This window comes from Hemitrygon akajei, unplaced genomic scaffold (assembly GCF_048418815.1).
Source record: "Hemitrygon akajei unplaced genomic scaffold, sHemAka1.3 Scf000057, whole genome shotgun sequence".
In the NCBI taxonomy this organism is placed as follows: Eukaryota; Metazoa; Chordata; class Chondrichthyes; order Myliobatiformes; family Dasyatidae; genus Hemitrygon; species Hemitrygon akajei.
The window spans coordinates 289,984-305,985 of record NW_027331943.1 but is presented as its reverse complement, the minus strand read 5'-3'; the positions used below and the strand labels follow the sequence as shown (position 1 = coordinate 305,985).

General features: G+C 45.0%; 1 protein-coding gene across 1 annotated transcript in view; it reads left to right on the top strand.

Annotated features, from left to right (window-relative positions):
* The window catches only part of LOC140721549 (NACHT, LRR and PYD domains-containing protein 3-like), a 72,641-nt gene that overhangs the window by 29,902 nt on the left and 26,737 nt on the right, over positions 1-16,002 (top strand). Inside the window, exons 6-9 of the mRNA XM_073036373.1 lie at positions 983-1,149; positions 6,849-7,020; positions 7,119-7,184; positions 10,676-12,425. Of these exons, the coding sequence (XP_072892474.1) occupies positions 983-1,149; positions 6,849-7,020; positions 7,119-7,184; positions 10,676-12,425 (2,155 nt within the window). The remainder of the gene's footprint in view (positions 1-982; positions 1,150-6,848; positions 7,021-7,118; positions 7,185-10,675; positions 12,426-16,002) is intronic.

Sequence of the window (16,002 nt, the reverse complement as noted above, 5' to 3'; positions counted from 1 at the left end):
CAGTATGTGGGACACCGGAATTCCGGGAGAACTCCAGGTTCCCAGATAAATATATCTGCATTAGCAGCAGCTCCTGGCTGAACGTATTGACAATGACCTTTGACCCATACAGGGTAACGAGGAGGTGACAGGAGCTGCGGCGAGGTAGTCACGCCTAGGTTGCAGGAGGCAGGTATTTTGCAGCACTCGGTGGAGTTGTGGAAGTTAGTAATGTGTGGCAAATGATGCAGTACAATATTGACCGGTTATAGCAGAGAAACGGCAGGTGGACTGTAATGTGGCAAAGAGTGAGGAGATGCACATTGAGAAGCCAAATATAAGAAGAAGGTTCAAGACCATAAGGCACAAGACCCTGAGGAGAATTGATATATAGTATCGAAGAATTTAGGGTACAAGTGCATATTTCCGTGAAAGAGGCAACACATGTAGATGGATCGTAAAATCAATCTTCGGTATTGGTCGAATGTTGAGCCGATATGTGGGAAAGCCATAGTGTCGCTGTAGGAAACTTTGATCAGGGCACAATTGTGGTTTGCGTGCAGTTCTGGTTTACACATTACAGAATAATGTTGTGTCTCTGGATCTGGTTCAGAACCGAGTTGTATGGATTACAGAGTATCGTGTGTAAGGGGAAAGGCTTGGATTGCATTGACGCTCAGTCACTTAGTGTGGAAATGTCAAATCTAGAGGGCATGTACTCATGTGAAAGGGCGGATTGAACAAAGGAGAGTTACGATGTAGGCTTTCCACCGAGAGAGATCAGTGCCGGGAACGCGCTGCCAAGGACGAGATTGTATCAGATACGATTGCAGCCTTGAAGAGACATTTAAATGGACAAATGGACAGGCAGGTACTGGAGGTATATAGACCATGAGCATGTAGATAGGATTGTTTCACCTTGACATCATGGTTGACACCGGCATGGTGTCACGAAGGGTCTATTCCTGTGCTGTACTGTTCCATGTTCTATCCCTGTTTACAGATCTGAATTCCGCTATCTCCACCTTCCTGTCACATTGTGACGATCACCAACTGTTCCGGTTGACGAGATTCTACATGGAGCGGCTGGAGCAGGCGATTGAGGAGGGTGTGGAGGGAGTCAGCTTCACATTAATGGGCGAGGATCACTTCACCGGGCAAGAGTATCACGTAAGTGGAAGGGACACGGACTGAGTGTAGATCCTTCTGAAGCTTTCACAGAATTTAAAAAAAAACAAATGTAAAGAAACAGGTATGTGTGGGTCAACAAAACAGCTGTTCTCTCTCGCTGAGAGTTTATTTAGCAGAGACAAGCTCTGGCAGGATTCTCTCCAGTTGTGTGAACACATTAATTATTAGTGTTACGATACAGTCAGACATTGACTACCGACTTTAGTGATAGGACATGTTATGGGTACTACCAATGGACAGTGAATAACATTATTATTAATCTGTTCATCTTTCTACCTTGTTTCCAATGTTTGACCTCACTGGCCATTGAACGGAGTTGTCTTGAAGCTTCTGGGGTCCCATAATTCATATTATCTGTTTTGTCTTTCTCCACGCATTTCTGCGGTCTCCCTTCACCCGTCATGGGACCCCTCTGCATCACGTGAACAGACAACACTTGACTATTGCCTTTCCTTTGAACTACTGATGTTCTTTCATTTGATCGAGTATCTCATTATGCCTCATGGTTAAGGTACTGTCTGTTGCACGTGATTGTTCTATTTGGAGTTTCTAATGACTGCAGCAGATAATGTTAACTCTGAGAGTTTCAACATTAGTGTCATTGAAAATATTCCAACAGGGAGATACATTTACAGTGGTCTTCGTGCTCCTGGGCACACTCACCTGTTGCCACCGAGACTGAATTGTAGCAAGGAAACACAAATACCCCATGAGGCAGCTGACAGTCTCACTCCAAATTTCCTTCTAAGCATTGCTACCAGTTGACTTTGGTCTCTCATGCATGCACAATAGTCGTGGAATTGCTGTCTGCTCCTCACCGCCAGTTCCCAGCTGTAGGCTGACACTGGACCCTCATGGAGCCTGGCAGTGAAGTGTAATCCTGCTGTGGTTCACCAGCAATTAACCCAGGGAAAATCAACAGTGACCCTGTCACAGTTTGACCTAGCCATAGTCATCAAATTCTACAGTGCAGCAACAGGCTCTTCTGCCCATCTAGTGTTCACTGACCTATTATCTGCTTAGTCCCATTGATCTGCACCCGGACTGGAGACATCCAAAACTCCCCCATTGAATGAACTCATCCAAATTGATCTTAAATGTTCAAATCGAATGTACATTGACTAATTCCAATAGCAGCACGTTCCACACTCTCAGCAACCTCTAAGTGAACAAGTTCCCCTCATATTAAACACGAAGTACACTGCAGATGCAGTCAGGATTCGGCCCGAAATGTTGACTGCTCATTTCAATGGATGCTGCCGGACCTGCTGAGTTCATCCAGCTTGTTTGCAAGTGTTGAGTCCTCCTCATATTGCCTTGAACAGTTTAAGAATAAGGGGTAGGCCATTTAGAACTGAGATGCGGAAAAACGTTTTCACCCAGAGAGTGGTGGATATGTGGAATGCTCTGCCTCAGAAGGCAGTGGAGGCCAAGTCTCTGGATGCATTCAAGACAGAGTGAGATAGAGCTCTTATAGATAGCGAGGTCAAGGGATATGTGGAGAGAGCAGGAACGGGGTACTGATTGTGTATGGTCAGCCATGATCACAGTGAATGGCAGTGCAGACTAGAAAGGCCGAATGGCCTACTCCTGCACCTGCTGTCTATTGTCTATTGTTCACCAGTCATCATTACCCCATGACTTCTAATTCCAGTCGTACCCAACCTCAGTAGAAAATGCCTTTTCACACTAACTCTCTCTATACCTTTTATAAACTTGTATAGCTCTATCACATCTCTCTTGGTCCTCCTACACTCTATGGAATAATGTCCTAACATATTCACACTTTCTCTATATCTCAGGTCCTTGAGTCCTGGCAACAATCTGTATTTTTTTCTATACTCGTTCAATCTTATCGATATCCTTCCGAGAGGTAGGTGCACACATTGCTTCAAATTAGCCTCTGCAACATCAATTTCGACACAATATCCCAACTTCTCTATTCAATATTTTGACTTATGAAGGCCGATGTCCTAAAAGCTTTACAACGCCATCTACCTTCGACAACAATTTCAAGAAATTTCAGATCTGTATTCCCTGATACCTTAGTTTAAGCGCACTGCTCAATGTCCTACCACTCAATGTCTTAGTGGTATCGTGGTTTGTCCTCAAAAAGTGCAACATCTCTCACGTGTCTTCATCAATTCTATCTCCCAATCTCCATTCTACCTTTTTCTAGCTGTTCCATGTCCCGCTGCAAGCTCTGATAACCTTCTTCGCTGTCACTACCTTGGTGTCATCCAGAGATTTGCTGACCCAGTTTACCGCATTATCATCCGGACCGTTGATATATATGACAGACAACACCAGACCCAGTACAGATCTCTGCCGCACACCACTAGTCATAGACCTCCAGTCAGAGAAGCAAACCTCTACTGCCACTCTTACCTTCCCACGCGAATCCAATATCTAAACTAAATTACTACCATGTCATGACTGCCAAGCAAATTAATCTTATTCACCAAGATTTCATGAGGGGTCTTCTCAAAGGCCTTGCTGAAATCCATGTGGATATCATTCACTAACTTGTTTTCATTATTTGCTTGGTAACTTCCTCGAGAAGCTATAAGATTGGTTAGACGGGATCTACAGGGCACAAATAAGTGTTGACTATCAATAATTAATCCTTGGCCATCCAAATACTCATATTCGGTCCCTTAGAATACCTGACAAGTAACTTTACCACCACGGGTGCAGGCTCACCAGCCTATAATTCCCTGGCTTATTCTTACAGCCTTATTCAAACAGCAGAACCCTCCAATATGTCCGCATCTGACTTTTTAAATAGCTTTAAATACTCTTAAATACCTTTGCTGGAGCACCTGCAATCTCTGAACTAGCCTCAAACGAGGTACGAAGGAAAGTCCTATGGATTTATCCACCCTAATCTGCTTCAGGACAGCAAATACCTCCTCTATAATCTGTATAGAGTCCATGATTTCATTGCTGCTTTGCTTCATTCTCAAGAATCTGTATATCTCCTGAGTAAATATGAATGCAAAAAAAAAATCAATTTAAATCCCCCCCCCCACCATTTTCAGCTTCATGCATAAAGTCCTACTCTGAACTTCAAGAGGACCAATATTGTCCATTGATATACTTCTGTTCTAAATACATTCGATGAAGGGTTAGGGGTTCTCTTTTCCCTTGACCGTTAGAGCAAACTCATGCCATACTTCAGCCCTCCCGATTTCCTCCTTTACTAATTCTTGCATTTCCTGTATTCATCAAGTACCTCATTTGATCCTTCGAGTCTGTACTTGCTATGTGCTTAGGGTCTGAATATATCCCAAAACCTAAGGTTCCCTAAATATCTTACCCTTGCCTTTTATTCCGTCATGAACATTCAAACTCTGTACTTGTGGCCACTTTTGCATTCGAACTCTGTACTCTCAAATTCTCAGTTTTGGAGGCCACACACATGGCAAGCACATCTGTACCAGAAAACAACCTGTCCAATCCACTTTCGTCAGATCCTTTCTGATACCATTAAAATTGGCCTTTCTCCAATTTAGAATATTAACCTGAGGACAAGACCTATCCCTTTCCATAAAAGATCTTTAAACTAATGGTATTGTGATCACCAGATCTATCTGTACTTGGAAACAACTGGTCCCAATCCACTTTCGCCAGATCCTTTCTGATACCATTAAAATTGGCCTTTCTTCAATTTAGATTCTTAACCCGAAGACCAGACCTAGCTTGTTCCATAATGATGTTTAAACTAATGGCAATAGATCCAAAGTGTTTACCTGCACACGTCTGTCACCTGTTTTGTTCCCTAATAGAATTCCAGTAGGCACTGTCATAGTTATGACCTCAATATATTAATTACAAAAACTTCTTTGAACTTATTTGACCAGCACTGTCGCATCCAGCCCTTTACAATATGGTTGTCCCAGTCGATAAATGGGAAGTTAAAATTATCTATCATCATAACCTTCTTTTTCTTGCAACTGTTTGTGATCTCTCTACAAAGGTGATCCTCTAAATCCATTGACTGTTGGGTGCGCTATAATATAATCCCAACCATTTATTGATCAATTTCACCCATGCAGTCTCAGTAGACGAGACCTCCAGCAATGCAGGGACATTTTTCCTGACTAGTTATGCCACCTCTCCTTCTTTAATTCCTCCCGCTCGATTGAATCAGTTCTAATGCAACGGAACGCTCAAATGCTGAACGGCCAGTCCTGCACCTCTTCCTACCAAATCACATCAATGGTTACTATGCTGTAATTCAATGTGCTGACCGATGCTCTAGGCTCATCGGCCTTTCCAACAATAATCCTTGCATTGACATAATACGCAACTCAGAACATTAGCTTCAGAATGTTTAGTGTCCTGACTCTGTATGTCAGCTTAACAACGTATTTCCCACACAGTCATCCATTATCGACTCTGGTTCTTCATCCTCCTGAAACTCTAGTTTAACACCTCCCCCATCCCTACGCCGCGCTAACAGCCCTTTCTGCAAGGGTATCAGTACCCCACTAGTTTGGGTACAAAACAATCACGTGTCTCCAGGTCCCATCTTCCTTGGAAGAGAGCTCAATCATCCCAACATCTGAAGCCCTCTGTAATGCACCATCTCATCAGCCACACATTAGACTGCATTATCATCCTACTTCAGGCCTCACTCGCACGTTTTATGGGTAGCAATCCTGAGAACATAGCACTAGAGTACCTGCCCTAGTAACTTAGCCCGAACCCCATAAAATCACTTTGCAGGACCTCATCACAATTCCTACTCTTGTCATTGGTACTGACGTGAACCACGACCTCTGGCAGCTCATCCTGTCCTTAAGAAAGTTTCAGACTCGATGCAAGATATCCCTGACCTTGGCAACACACCATCCAGACATCTTGTTCTCATAAATAGAATCACTTGTCTGTTCTCCTAACCATTGAATTCCCCCTGTCAGTACAGCTCAGCTCTTCTCACCCTTTCTGAGCCACAAAGCCAAACTCAGAGCCAGGGGCATAATCGCCGTGATTTTCCTCTACTAGGCAATACCCCGAAACAGAAAGCTGTATATCTGTTACAGAGGAGTTCCCTGCAGTGGCTTCCTATCCCCTTTCCCCCTCCTGATGGTTACCCAATTAGTTGTGTCCTGCGCCTTCTGTATAGCTCACTTCCTGTAAAGTCTGTCAGTCAACATTTCAGCCACCTGAATGATCCTGGTTTCACCCAGATCCAGCTCCAATTCCTGAGCACAGTCTGTGAGAAGCTGCCGCTGTATGCAATTCCTGAAGGTGCAGTTATCAAGGACACTGGAGGTCTCCCTATCATGCCACACAGTATAGGAAGAGCATTCCACTATCCTGCCTGGCATTCCCACTGCTCTAACCTTGAAAAAGAGGAAAAAATATCACCCAAAATCTACCTAAAGCCTCCGCCTCTCCTAACTGAACCCTCTCTGACACAAAGCCTCAAGTCCCCACTCTATCTCCAGCTCACTCACACTATGTCTGCTCCACTTAAACCTTGCCAAGTGGATAATTACCTTGCCATCCATGGCGCAGTCTGACCTTGTTCGCTTTTTTTTTAATCTTTCTCCCGCTATGAACACTTCAATGGCTCTCAGTGATCTGTGGTGAGCTGGGTCAGTCCATGTTCAGGGTAGATTTGTACCCATCCCTCCGCTCCTCAATATATTCCTCATTGTTCATTACAGAGCGTGACTGAGCTCGCGGAGAAGGGAAACCGAGCGGGCGCTTCCAAACTCCTCCTGGACCTGGTGATGGAGAAGGGCTCCGGGGCACGGAGGGTGATGTGGGAATCCTTTGTGAAACTACATCATCATTTACCGAAGCTGAGCAGAATATTGAATGAAATACAGGAACGTGGTAGGGTGAACAATACACTGTGTGTTACAGATGTCAATGCTGATGAATTTACAGTATTACACAGAACAGACTTCATGCAGGTTAATCTGTTTGAACAGGTGACGGCCAGTTCGCCTACATGGACACTGAGCGGGGTTTATCTGAAGTGCCCGCGCATCTGAAAGGTAAGTGATGGACTGGAAAGCTCAAAGCCTTTATTTCACTCTGAGAGTCTGAATACGTGTCTTTAGAGGCCTGTTTAGAGACTATCAGAGTCTGGGAGACAGGTTTTTGTTGTTATTTCACACTGAGAGTCTGAATACATCTCTTTAGAGGCCTGTTTAGAGACTGTCAGAGTCTGGGAGACAGGTTTTTGTTGCTGTGGCTGGAGGATAGGAAGCAATTTGCATTTGTCACAACACCCGGCACCTTCCCGGTCTCGGGATCTTTACCCAGTGGCCTCTATGAGTTTGATAAACAGACATTCCCGTCGGCCTCTGTTCTGTTGCAATCGCTGTACCTACCTCTCCACCTATCTTTGTATCATCCGCAAACTTTGCCACAAATACATTTATTCCATCATCTAAATCATTGACAAACAATCTGAAAGTCAGCGGTCCCAATACTGATCCCTGAGGAACACCACCAGTCACTGGCAGTCAATCAGAAAAAGGCCCCTTTTATTCCCACTCGCTGCCTGTCAGCAATTCCGCATCACGTGCCAGTATCTTTCCTGTGACGTCATAGATTTTTATCTGGTTAATCAGGTTCGTGTGCGGCACCTTATCAAATGCCTTCTGAAAATCCAAGTAAATGGCATCCACTGACTCCTTTGTCCACCCTGCTTCTTACTTCCACCGTGAAATCTAACAGAACCATTGCTAACTTATATTGTCATTAGTCTCAAGTACCTCGAAACCTCTACCTTAATTAAAGACTCCAACTCTTTTCAATCGCCAAGTTTTAGCTATCTGGCCTATAATTTTCCTTCTTTTGCCTTTCCCCCTTTTAAAGACTAGAGTGACAATAGCAGTGTTCCAGTCCTCCGGGACCATGCCCGAATCAAGTGATTCTTCAAAGATCATGACCAATCCATCGGTCATCCCTTCAGCAACCTCTCTCGGATCTCTGGGATGTAGCCCATCTGGCCCAGGTGACTTTGCACCTTAAGGGCTTTCAGTATGCCGAGAACTTTTCTCTTTTGAAATAGCAATGGCACTCACTCCTACTGCCTGTCACTCGCAGACCACTGCACGCTGAGCATCTTCCATAGTGAAGATATATGCAAAGTACACATTAAGTTATTCTGACATTTGTTTGTCCACTATTACTATCACACCAACATCATTTTCCAGTGTTCCAGTATCAACTCTCACCTCCCTTTTACTCTTTATATAACTGAAAAAAGTGTTTATTATCCTGTTTTATATTATTGGCTTTTCTGCCCTCACATTTCATCTTTTCCCTTCTTATCGCTTTTTTAGTTGCCTTTTGTTGGATTTTAAAAGTTTTCTATTTATCCAACTTTCCCTCACTTTTGTTATCTTGCATGGCCTTTCCTCGGCTTTTATGCAATCCTTAACTTCCTTTGTCAACCATGTTTGCCGACACGTGACACTTGAGAACTTCTTCCTCCGTGGGCCGTATCTATCCTGCAAATTGTGACCTATTCCCGGAAGCTTCAACCATCTCTGCTCTGCCATCATCTCCACTGGTATCCTTCTCCAATCTACCTGGGAAAGCTTCCCTCTCGTGCCTCTGTAATTCACTTTATTCCATAGTGATACTGATACCATAAGTTATGCTTCTCCCTCTCAATCTGCAGTATGAATTCACTCATATTATGATCACTACCAGTTGAGGGCTCTTTTACATTAAGCTCCCTTATAAGATCCGAGCTATTACATAACACCCAATCAAAGACAGAATTTTCCTGAGTAGTTTCAAAAAAACTAGTTTGTTTGATTTTCCAATTCCCCGTGCAAATTGAATTATGTCATCACCTTGATGACACGCCTTTCCCAGCTCCCTTTGCAATCTCAACCCCACGCCCTCGCTACTATTTGCAGGCCGATATAAGATTCCCTTAAAGCTTTTTTAAACCCCTGTAGTTTCTTATCTCCACCCACAAAGATTCAACATTCTCTAACCCCATGTAACCTCTTTAACAAGATGTGATTCCATCTTGAACCAACACGGCCACACCACCACCGCCTATGCCTTCCTGCCAGTCCTTTCGATAAGACGTAAATCTTTTAACGTTAAGCTCCCAGCTATGGTCTTCTTTCAACCACGACATGGTGATGCCCACAACATCATACCGACCAATCTCTAATTGCGCCAAAAGTTTGTCCACCTTATTCTGAATGTTGCGTGCATTTAAGTGCAATGCGTTTAGTCCTGCATCTCCGCCCTTTTGAATGTTGTCGATGTGGTACAATTTAACAGTTTGCTCTGTCTGTATTTGAACCCAGTCATTGGCTTGTCCTTAATTACATTCATGTTAAACCCATCATCTACTTGTAAAACTGTTGGTTCATCCACAGCTCTATCGTCCTAGTTCCAGTCCCCCTGCCATTTTAGGTTAAAACACTCCCAACAGCTCCAGTAAATCTGCCCGTAAGAATATTGGTCCTCATCGGATTCACGTGCAACCTGTGCCTTTTGTACAGGTCCTACCTGCCCCGGAAGTGGTCCCAATTATCCAGAAATCTGAATCCCTGCCCCCTGCTCCAAATGCTCTGCCACACATTTCTCTGCCACCTCATTCTATTCCTATTGCCACTGTCGGGTGGCACAGGCAGCAATCCTGAGATCACTACTTTTGAGGTCCTGTTCCTCAGCTTTTTTCCTAACCCCCTGTGTTCTGTTTTCCAGACCTCCTCCCTTTGCTTTTCCTATGTCGTTGTTACCAATGTTTGTCACGACTTCTGGCTGCTCAACCTCCCTTCTCAGGATATTGTGGACGCGTCCAGAAATATTTCGGACAATGGCACCTGAGAGGCAAAGTACCATCGGTGTCCACAGAATCGCCTACCTGTCCTCCTGACTTTAGAGTTCCCTATTCCCGCTGCCATCCTCTTCGGCTTCCTGCTCTTCCACACATCATCGGGGAATTGCCAGGGTTCATGTACCGGCTCCTCGGAGAATAAGAGACTGTAGACCAGTGCGGGGTGTGTTACATCGTGACTGGCTCAGCCTGGGAAATTCCTTTTCTGTGGCTCAGTACTGACAGTTTAATCCTAAAGGAGTGTCAAGAACATGGGGTCCATTGTGAGAGAAGGAAAAGTCAGTAGAGCAAGTAAATGCCCCCCCCCCCCACTGTTACCCTCTGCAGGGTTGCACAGTTCAGCAGAAGCTGAGCAGTGAAAGCAGTGAAACCACCCGCTCCACACAACACTCCCCTCTCCAGAATCACGTGTGCACTTGGTGCTCGCTGGAACACCGGGGAATCTGCAAACTACCGACAGAGGGGAGAGTGGAGCCTTTAACAGCGGATCTGAATCAGATCAGAAATGTTTCTGGGCCGTCTTTCACTTTCAGACACTCTATTCTCTGATCACCCGATTTCACACAAACAGTGTCTTTAACGAGTATTTTTTTATTAAAGAAAATATGTTGTGAGCTCCATGTTCATCAGATCAGGCATTGACAACCTATTTCTGCCCGTCCTAAGATGTTCGAAGGAAACACATGGAGACTCTGCGGACACAGACTGAAACACTGAGAGTGAACACGATCCTGATGAGGGAGAAGGTGAAGGTTTTCCAGCTGGTTGATCGATACGCTGAGCTCACGGTCATTTCTACTGTTCGAGATCGGAGACTGGTGGAACATGAGCTGCTGGCAAGAGGCAGAGACCACGAGGAGTGGAGAGAAAAAGATCTCAGTGGTAAGCTGGAAAAAATCCGGACTGATCAGTTATTCAAGAAGAGCTTTGTTCAAAAATTGAAAAGATCTGTCTTTAGAAACAAATTCGGGATGTCTGCAGCAGTGGCCGGAGTCCCAGGGATTGGGAAAACAACAATGGTACAAAAGATTGTTTATGACTGGGCCACGGGGAAGATATACCAACAATTCCAGTTTGTCTTCAGTTTCAAATTCCGGGATTTAAACTCCATTAACTGCAGAATAAACCTGAAAGAACTGATTCTGCATCAGTATCCTTACTTTGGGAATATTCTGGGAAAGGTCTGGAAACACACAGAGGGACTGCTGTTCATATTTGATGGATTGGATGAATTCAAGGACAAAATTAACTTTGTTGATGGTCGGAGAGACACAGAATCACAGTACACAGATCCTGAATTCAAGTGCAACGTGTCTGACATTGTGTATAGTTTAATCCAGGGCAAGCTGCTCCCAGGGTGTTCAGTGCTGGTGACCACCCGCCCCACTGCGTTACATTTAATGGAAAAGGCAGACATCAGTGTCTGGGCTGAAATCCTGGGATTTGTTGGTGAAGAACGGAAGGAATATTTCATCAGGTATTTTGAAGATCGGACGGTGGCAGAAGCTGTTTTCAAACACGTGAAGGAGAACGAGATCCTGTACACCATGAGCTACAACCCCTCCTACTGCTGGATCCTCACTCTGGCACTGGGGCCCTTCTTCACACAAAGAGTCAGGGACCCACAGCGAGTTCCCAAAACCATCACCCAACTGTACTCCTACTATATTTACAACATCCTGAAAAACCACGGCCGTGAGATTGAGAGCCCCCGTGATGTGTTACTCAGGGTTGGTCAGATGGCCTACAGAGGAGTGTCTGAGAAGAAGATTGTGTTTACACATGGAGATTTGATCAACTACAATCTGCAGCCTTCCCAGTTCCTGTCCGGATTCCTGATGGAGCTTTTGGAGAGAGAGGATTCTGCCCAGAGTGTGGTGTACACATTCCCACACCTCACCATCCAAGAGTTTGTAGCTTCAGTCGCACAATTCCTGAATCCACATCCCGGGGATATCCTGAAGTTCCTCACTAAAGCCCACAACACGACAGATGGGCGATTTGAGGTATTTCTCCGTTTTGTTGCTGGTCTCTCCTCCCCAATGACAGCTCGGGGCCTGGAGGAGTTTCTGGGTCCATTTCCTCATCAAACAACCTGCCGGGTGATTGACTGGGTGAAGGAGGAGGTTAAACGCCAGAGTGGAAACACGAGGAATGAAGCTGGTAAAAGGAGCCTCCTGAACACATTGCACTACCTGTTTGAGTCTCAGAATCGTGGCCTGGCTCAGGCCACACTGGGATCTGTGGAAACACTTTCATTCAGTGGAATGACACTGACCCCGATTGACTGCGCGGTCCTGTCTCATGTCATCGGACTCTGTGATACAATAAAACACCTCGACCTGCAGGGCTGTCACATTCAGTGTGAAGGAATCCAACGGCTGGGACCCGGGCTGCACAAGTGCCAGGAGTTGAGGTAACTTGATTTATCTCTCACTCTGAACTGTGAAACTGTTCCATTGTGTTGTTTCAATGGAAAGGAATTTCGGTAAATTTGTAGTAAATCAGATTGTGAAGAATTATGACAAATGCCCAGGGGATCGGTCAGTAATTCCCCAAGGAAAGGAGGGTTCTTTGGTTCCTTGTGAAGGGATGTTGGAGACTTCATCAGATCAGTGAACAACGACCATTGCTTTAATGGTAGTAAATCACAGGAATGGCCGTGTTTCTCGCTGCCTGTGACCCGTCCATTGACAATGTTCCTTCTCACTGTTACTGACACCCAGACCGACACTGACTGCAGCAGGTGGGTCAGAGATTCACACCCCCTTCCCGGTGAGGGACAAGAGACTGTCAGCAGACTGTCCCAGTGAGAAGGAAAGAAATACCATTGTGAGATTGTCCTCACCTGCCCTTCCCCGTGTGTGACTTTGCTCACTTCCAGATACGCAAAGAGCGAGGGCGCATCTCCTCTGGGCCTCTGTTCAGACCCAACACACACATACAAAAAATTTCTGCATCTTCTCGTCTTGTAGGATTATCGTTTACCCTTGGAATCCTCCCGTGGGACCTCTCATCCCAATCCCCCTTCCATTCTTTGGAATCTTGCACACACCCCCATTCCTCCTGTAGGCTCTCTATTACTCTTTCCTCATCCTCCTGTGGGATGTCTTTTCCACACAACCCACACACCCCCCCGCCTTCCTGTAAGATCTCTTCTCCCCATCCCCCTTTCATCCTGTGGAATCTCTCTTCCCCATCCCCGTTCCCCGTGTGGGATCTCTCTTCCCCATCACCTTCCTCCTGTGTGATCCCTTCCTCCTTTGGGTTCTCTCTTCCCCATCCCTCTTCCTCCTGTGGGATCTCACTTCCCCATCCCCTTCCTCCTTTGTGATCTCTCTTTCCCATCCCCATTTCGCCTGTGGGAACTCTCCTCCCCATAGAATCATAAAATCATAGAACACTACAGCACAGAAAACAAGCCATTCAGTCCTTCTAGTCTGTACCAAAACCTTATTCCGCTAGTCCCATTGACCTGCACCCAGTCCATAACCCTCCAGTCCTCTCCCATCCATGTATCTATCCAATTTATTCTTAAAGCTTAAGAGTGAGTCCATATTTTCCAAATCAGATGGCAGCTCGTTCCACTCTCTCACCACCCTCTGAGTGAAGAAGTTCCTCCTAATGCTCCCCCTAAACCTTTCCCCTTTCACACTGAAGCCATGTCTTCTCATTTGTATCTCTCCTAATCTATGCCTATTCGCATTTACCCTGTCTATACCCTCATAATTTTGTAAACCTCTATCAAATCTCCCCTCATTCTTCTACGCTCCAAGGAATAAAGTCCTAACCTGTTCAATCTTTCCTTGTAACTCAACTCCTGCACACCCAGCAACATCCTAGTAAGTCTTCTCTGCACTTTTTCAAACTTACTGATATCCTTCCTACAGTTCGGTGATCAGAGCTGCACACAATACTCCAAATTTGGCCTCACCAATGCCTTATACAACCTCACCATAATATTCCAACTCCTATACTCAGTACTTTGATTTATGAATGCCAGGAGGCCAAAAGCCTTTTTTACAACCCTGTCCACCTGTGACGCCACTTTCAGGGGCTTATGTATCTGAACCCCCAGATCCCTCTGTTCCTCCGCACTCTTCAGTGCCCTACCGTTATTGTGTATGTCGTACCTTGATTTGTCCTTCCAAAATGGAACACCTCTCACTTGTCTGCATTAAATTCCATCTGCCATTTTCTGGCCCATTTCTCCAGTTGGTCCAGATCCCTCTGCAAGCTTTGAAAGCCTTCCTCGCTGTCCACAACGCATCCATCTTAGTGTCATCCACAAACCTGCTGATCCAATTTATCAAATTATCATCTACATCATTGATATAGACAACAAACAACAATGGTCCCAGCACAGATCCCTGAGGCATACCACTAGTCACAGGTCTCCAGTCTGAGACCAATCATCCACTACCACTCTCTGTCTTCTCCCACACAGCCAATTCGAATCCAGTTTACAACCTCTCCATGGATACCTAGTGTCTGAACTTTCTGAACTAACCTCTTACGTGGGACCTTGTCAAAGGCCTTACTAAAGTTCATGCAGACAACATCCACAGCCTTTCCTTCATATGCATTCTTGGTAACCTCCTCGAAAAACACTACAAGATTCATTAAACATGATCTACCACACACAAAGCCATGTTGACTATCTTTAATCAGCCCTTGGTTGTCCAAATCCTTGTATATCCGATCTCTCAGAACACCTTCTGATAATTTACCTACTACTGATGTCAGGCTCACTGGCCTGTAATTACCTGGTGTACTTTTAGAGCCTTTTTCAAACAACAGAACTACATGAACTACCCTCCAATCCTCCGGCACCGCACCCGTGGCTGAGGACATTTTAAATATTTCTGCCAGGGCCCCTGCAATTTCTACACTAGTCTCTCTCAAGGTCCGAGAAAAAATCATGTCAGGCCCGGGGGATTTATCTACCTGTATTCACTGTAAGGCAGCAAGCAACACCTCCTCTTTAATCTCTATATGTTCCATGACACTAATGTTTGTTTGCCTTAATTCCATATCCGCTATGCCAGTTTCCTGAGTAAACACTGATGCAAAAAACCTGTTTAAGATCTCCCCCATCTCGTGAGGCTCCACACATAGACGACCACTCTGATCTTCTAGGGGACCAATTTTGTCCTTTACTAACCTTTTACTCTCAATATACTTGTAGAAACCCTTTGGGTTTACCTTCACATTATCTGCCAAAGCAACCTCATGTCTCCTTTTTGCCTTCCTGATTTCCTTCTTTAGTATTCCCTTACATTTTCTATACTCTTCAAGTACCTCATTTCTTCCTTGTTGCCTATACCTGCTAAACACCTACTTAACCAGATCACCAATATCACTTGTAAACCAACGTTCCCTATGCCTGTTAACTTTGCCTTTAATCCTGGCAGGAACATGCAAACTCTGCACTCTCAAAATTTCACCCTTGAAGGCGTTCCACTTACTAAACACATCCTTGCCAGAAAACAACTTAACCCAATCCACACTTCCCATATCCTCCCTCTTTTCCACAAAATTGGTCCTTCTCCAATTCAGAACCTTAACTGGTGGATGAGTCCTATCCTTATCCATAATTATCTTGAAACTAATGACATTATGGTCACTGGACCCAAAATGTTTGCTTACATATACTTCTGTCACCTGACCTGTCTGGTTCCCTAATAGGGGATCAGGTACTGCACCCTCTCTCGTTGGTACCTCAATATATTGATTTAGAAAACTTTCCTGAACACATTTGACAAACTCCACGCCATCTAACCCTTTCTCAGAGTGGGCGTCCCCGTCAATATGTGGAAAGTTAAAATCCCCTACGATTACAACTTTCTGTTTCTTACATTGGACTGCTAACTCTCTACAGATTTGCTCCTCCGATTCTCTGTGACTATTGGGCGGTCTATAATACAACCCTATTCGTGTGGTCGCACCTTTCCCGTTCCTCAGCTCCACCCATACGGCCTCTGCAGACGAGT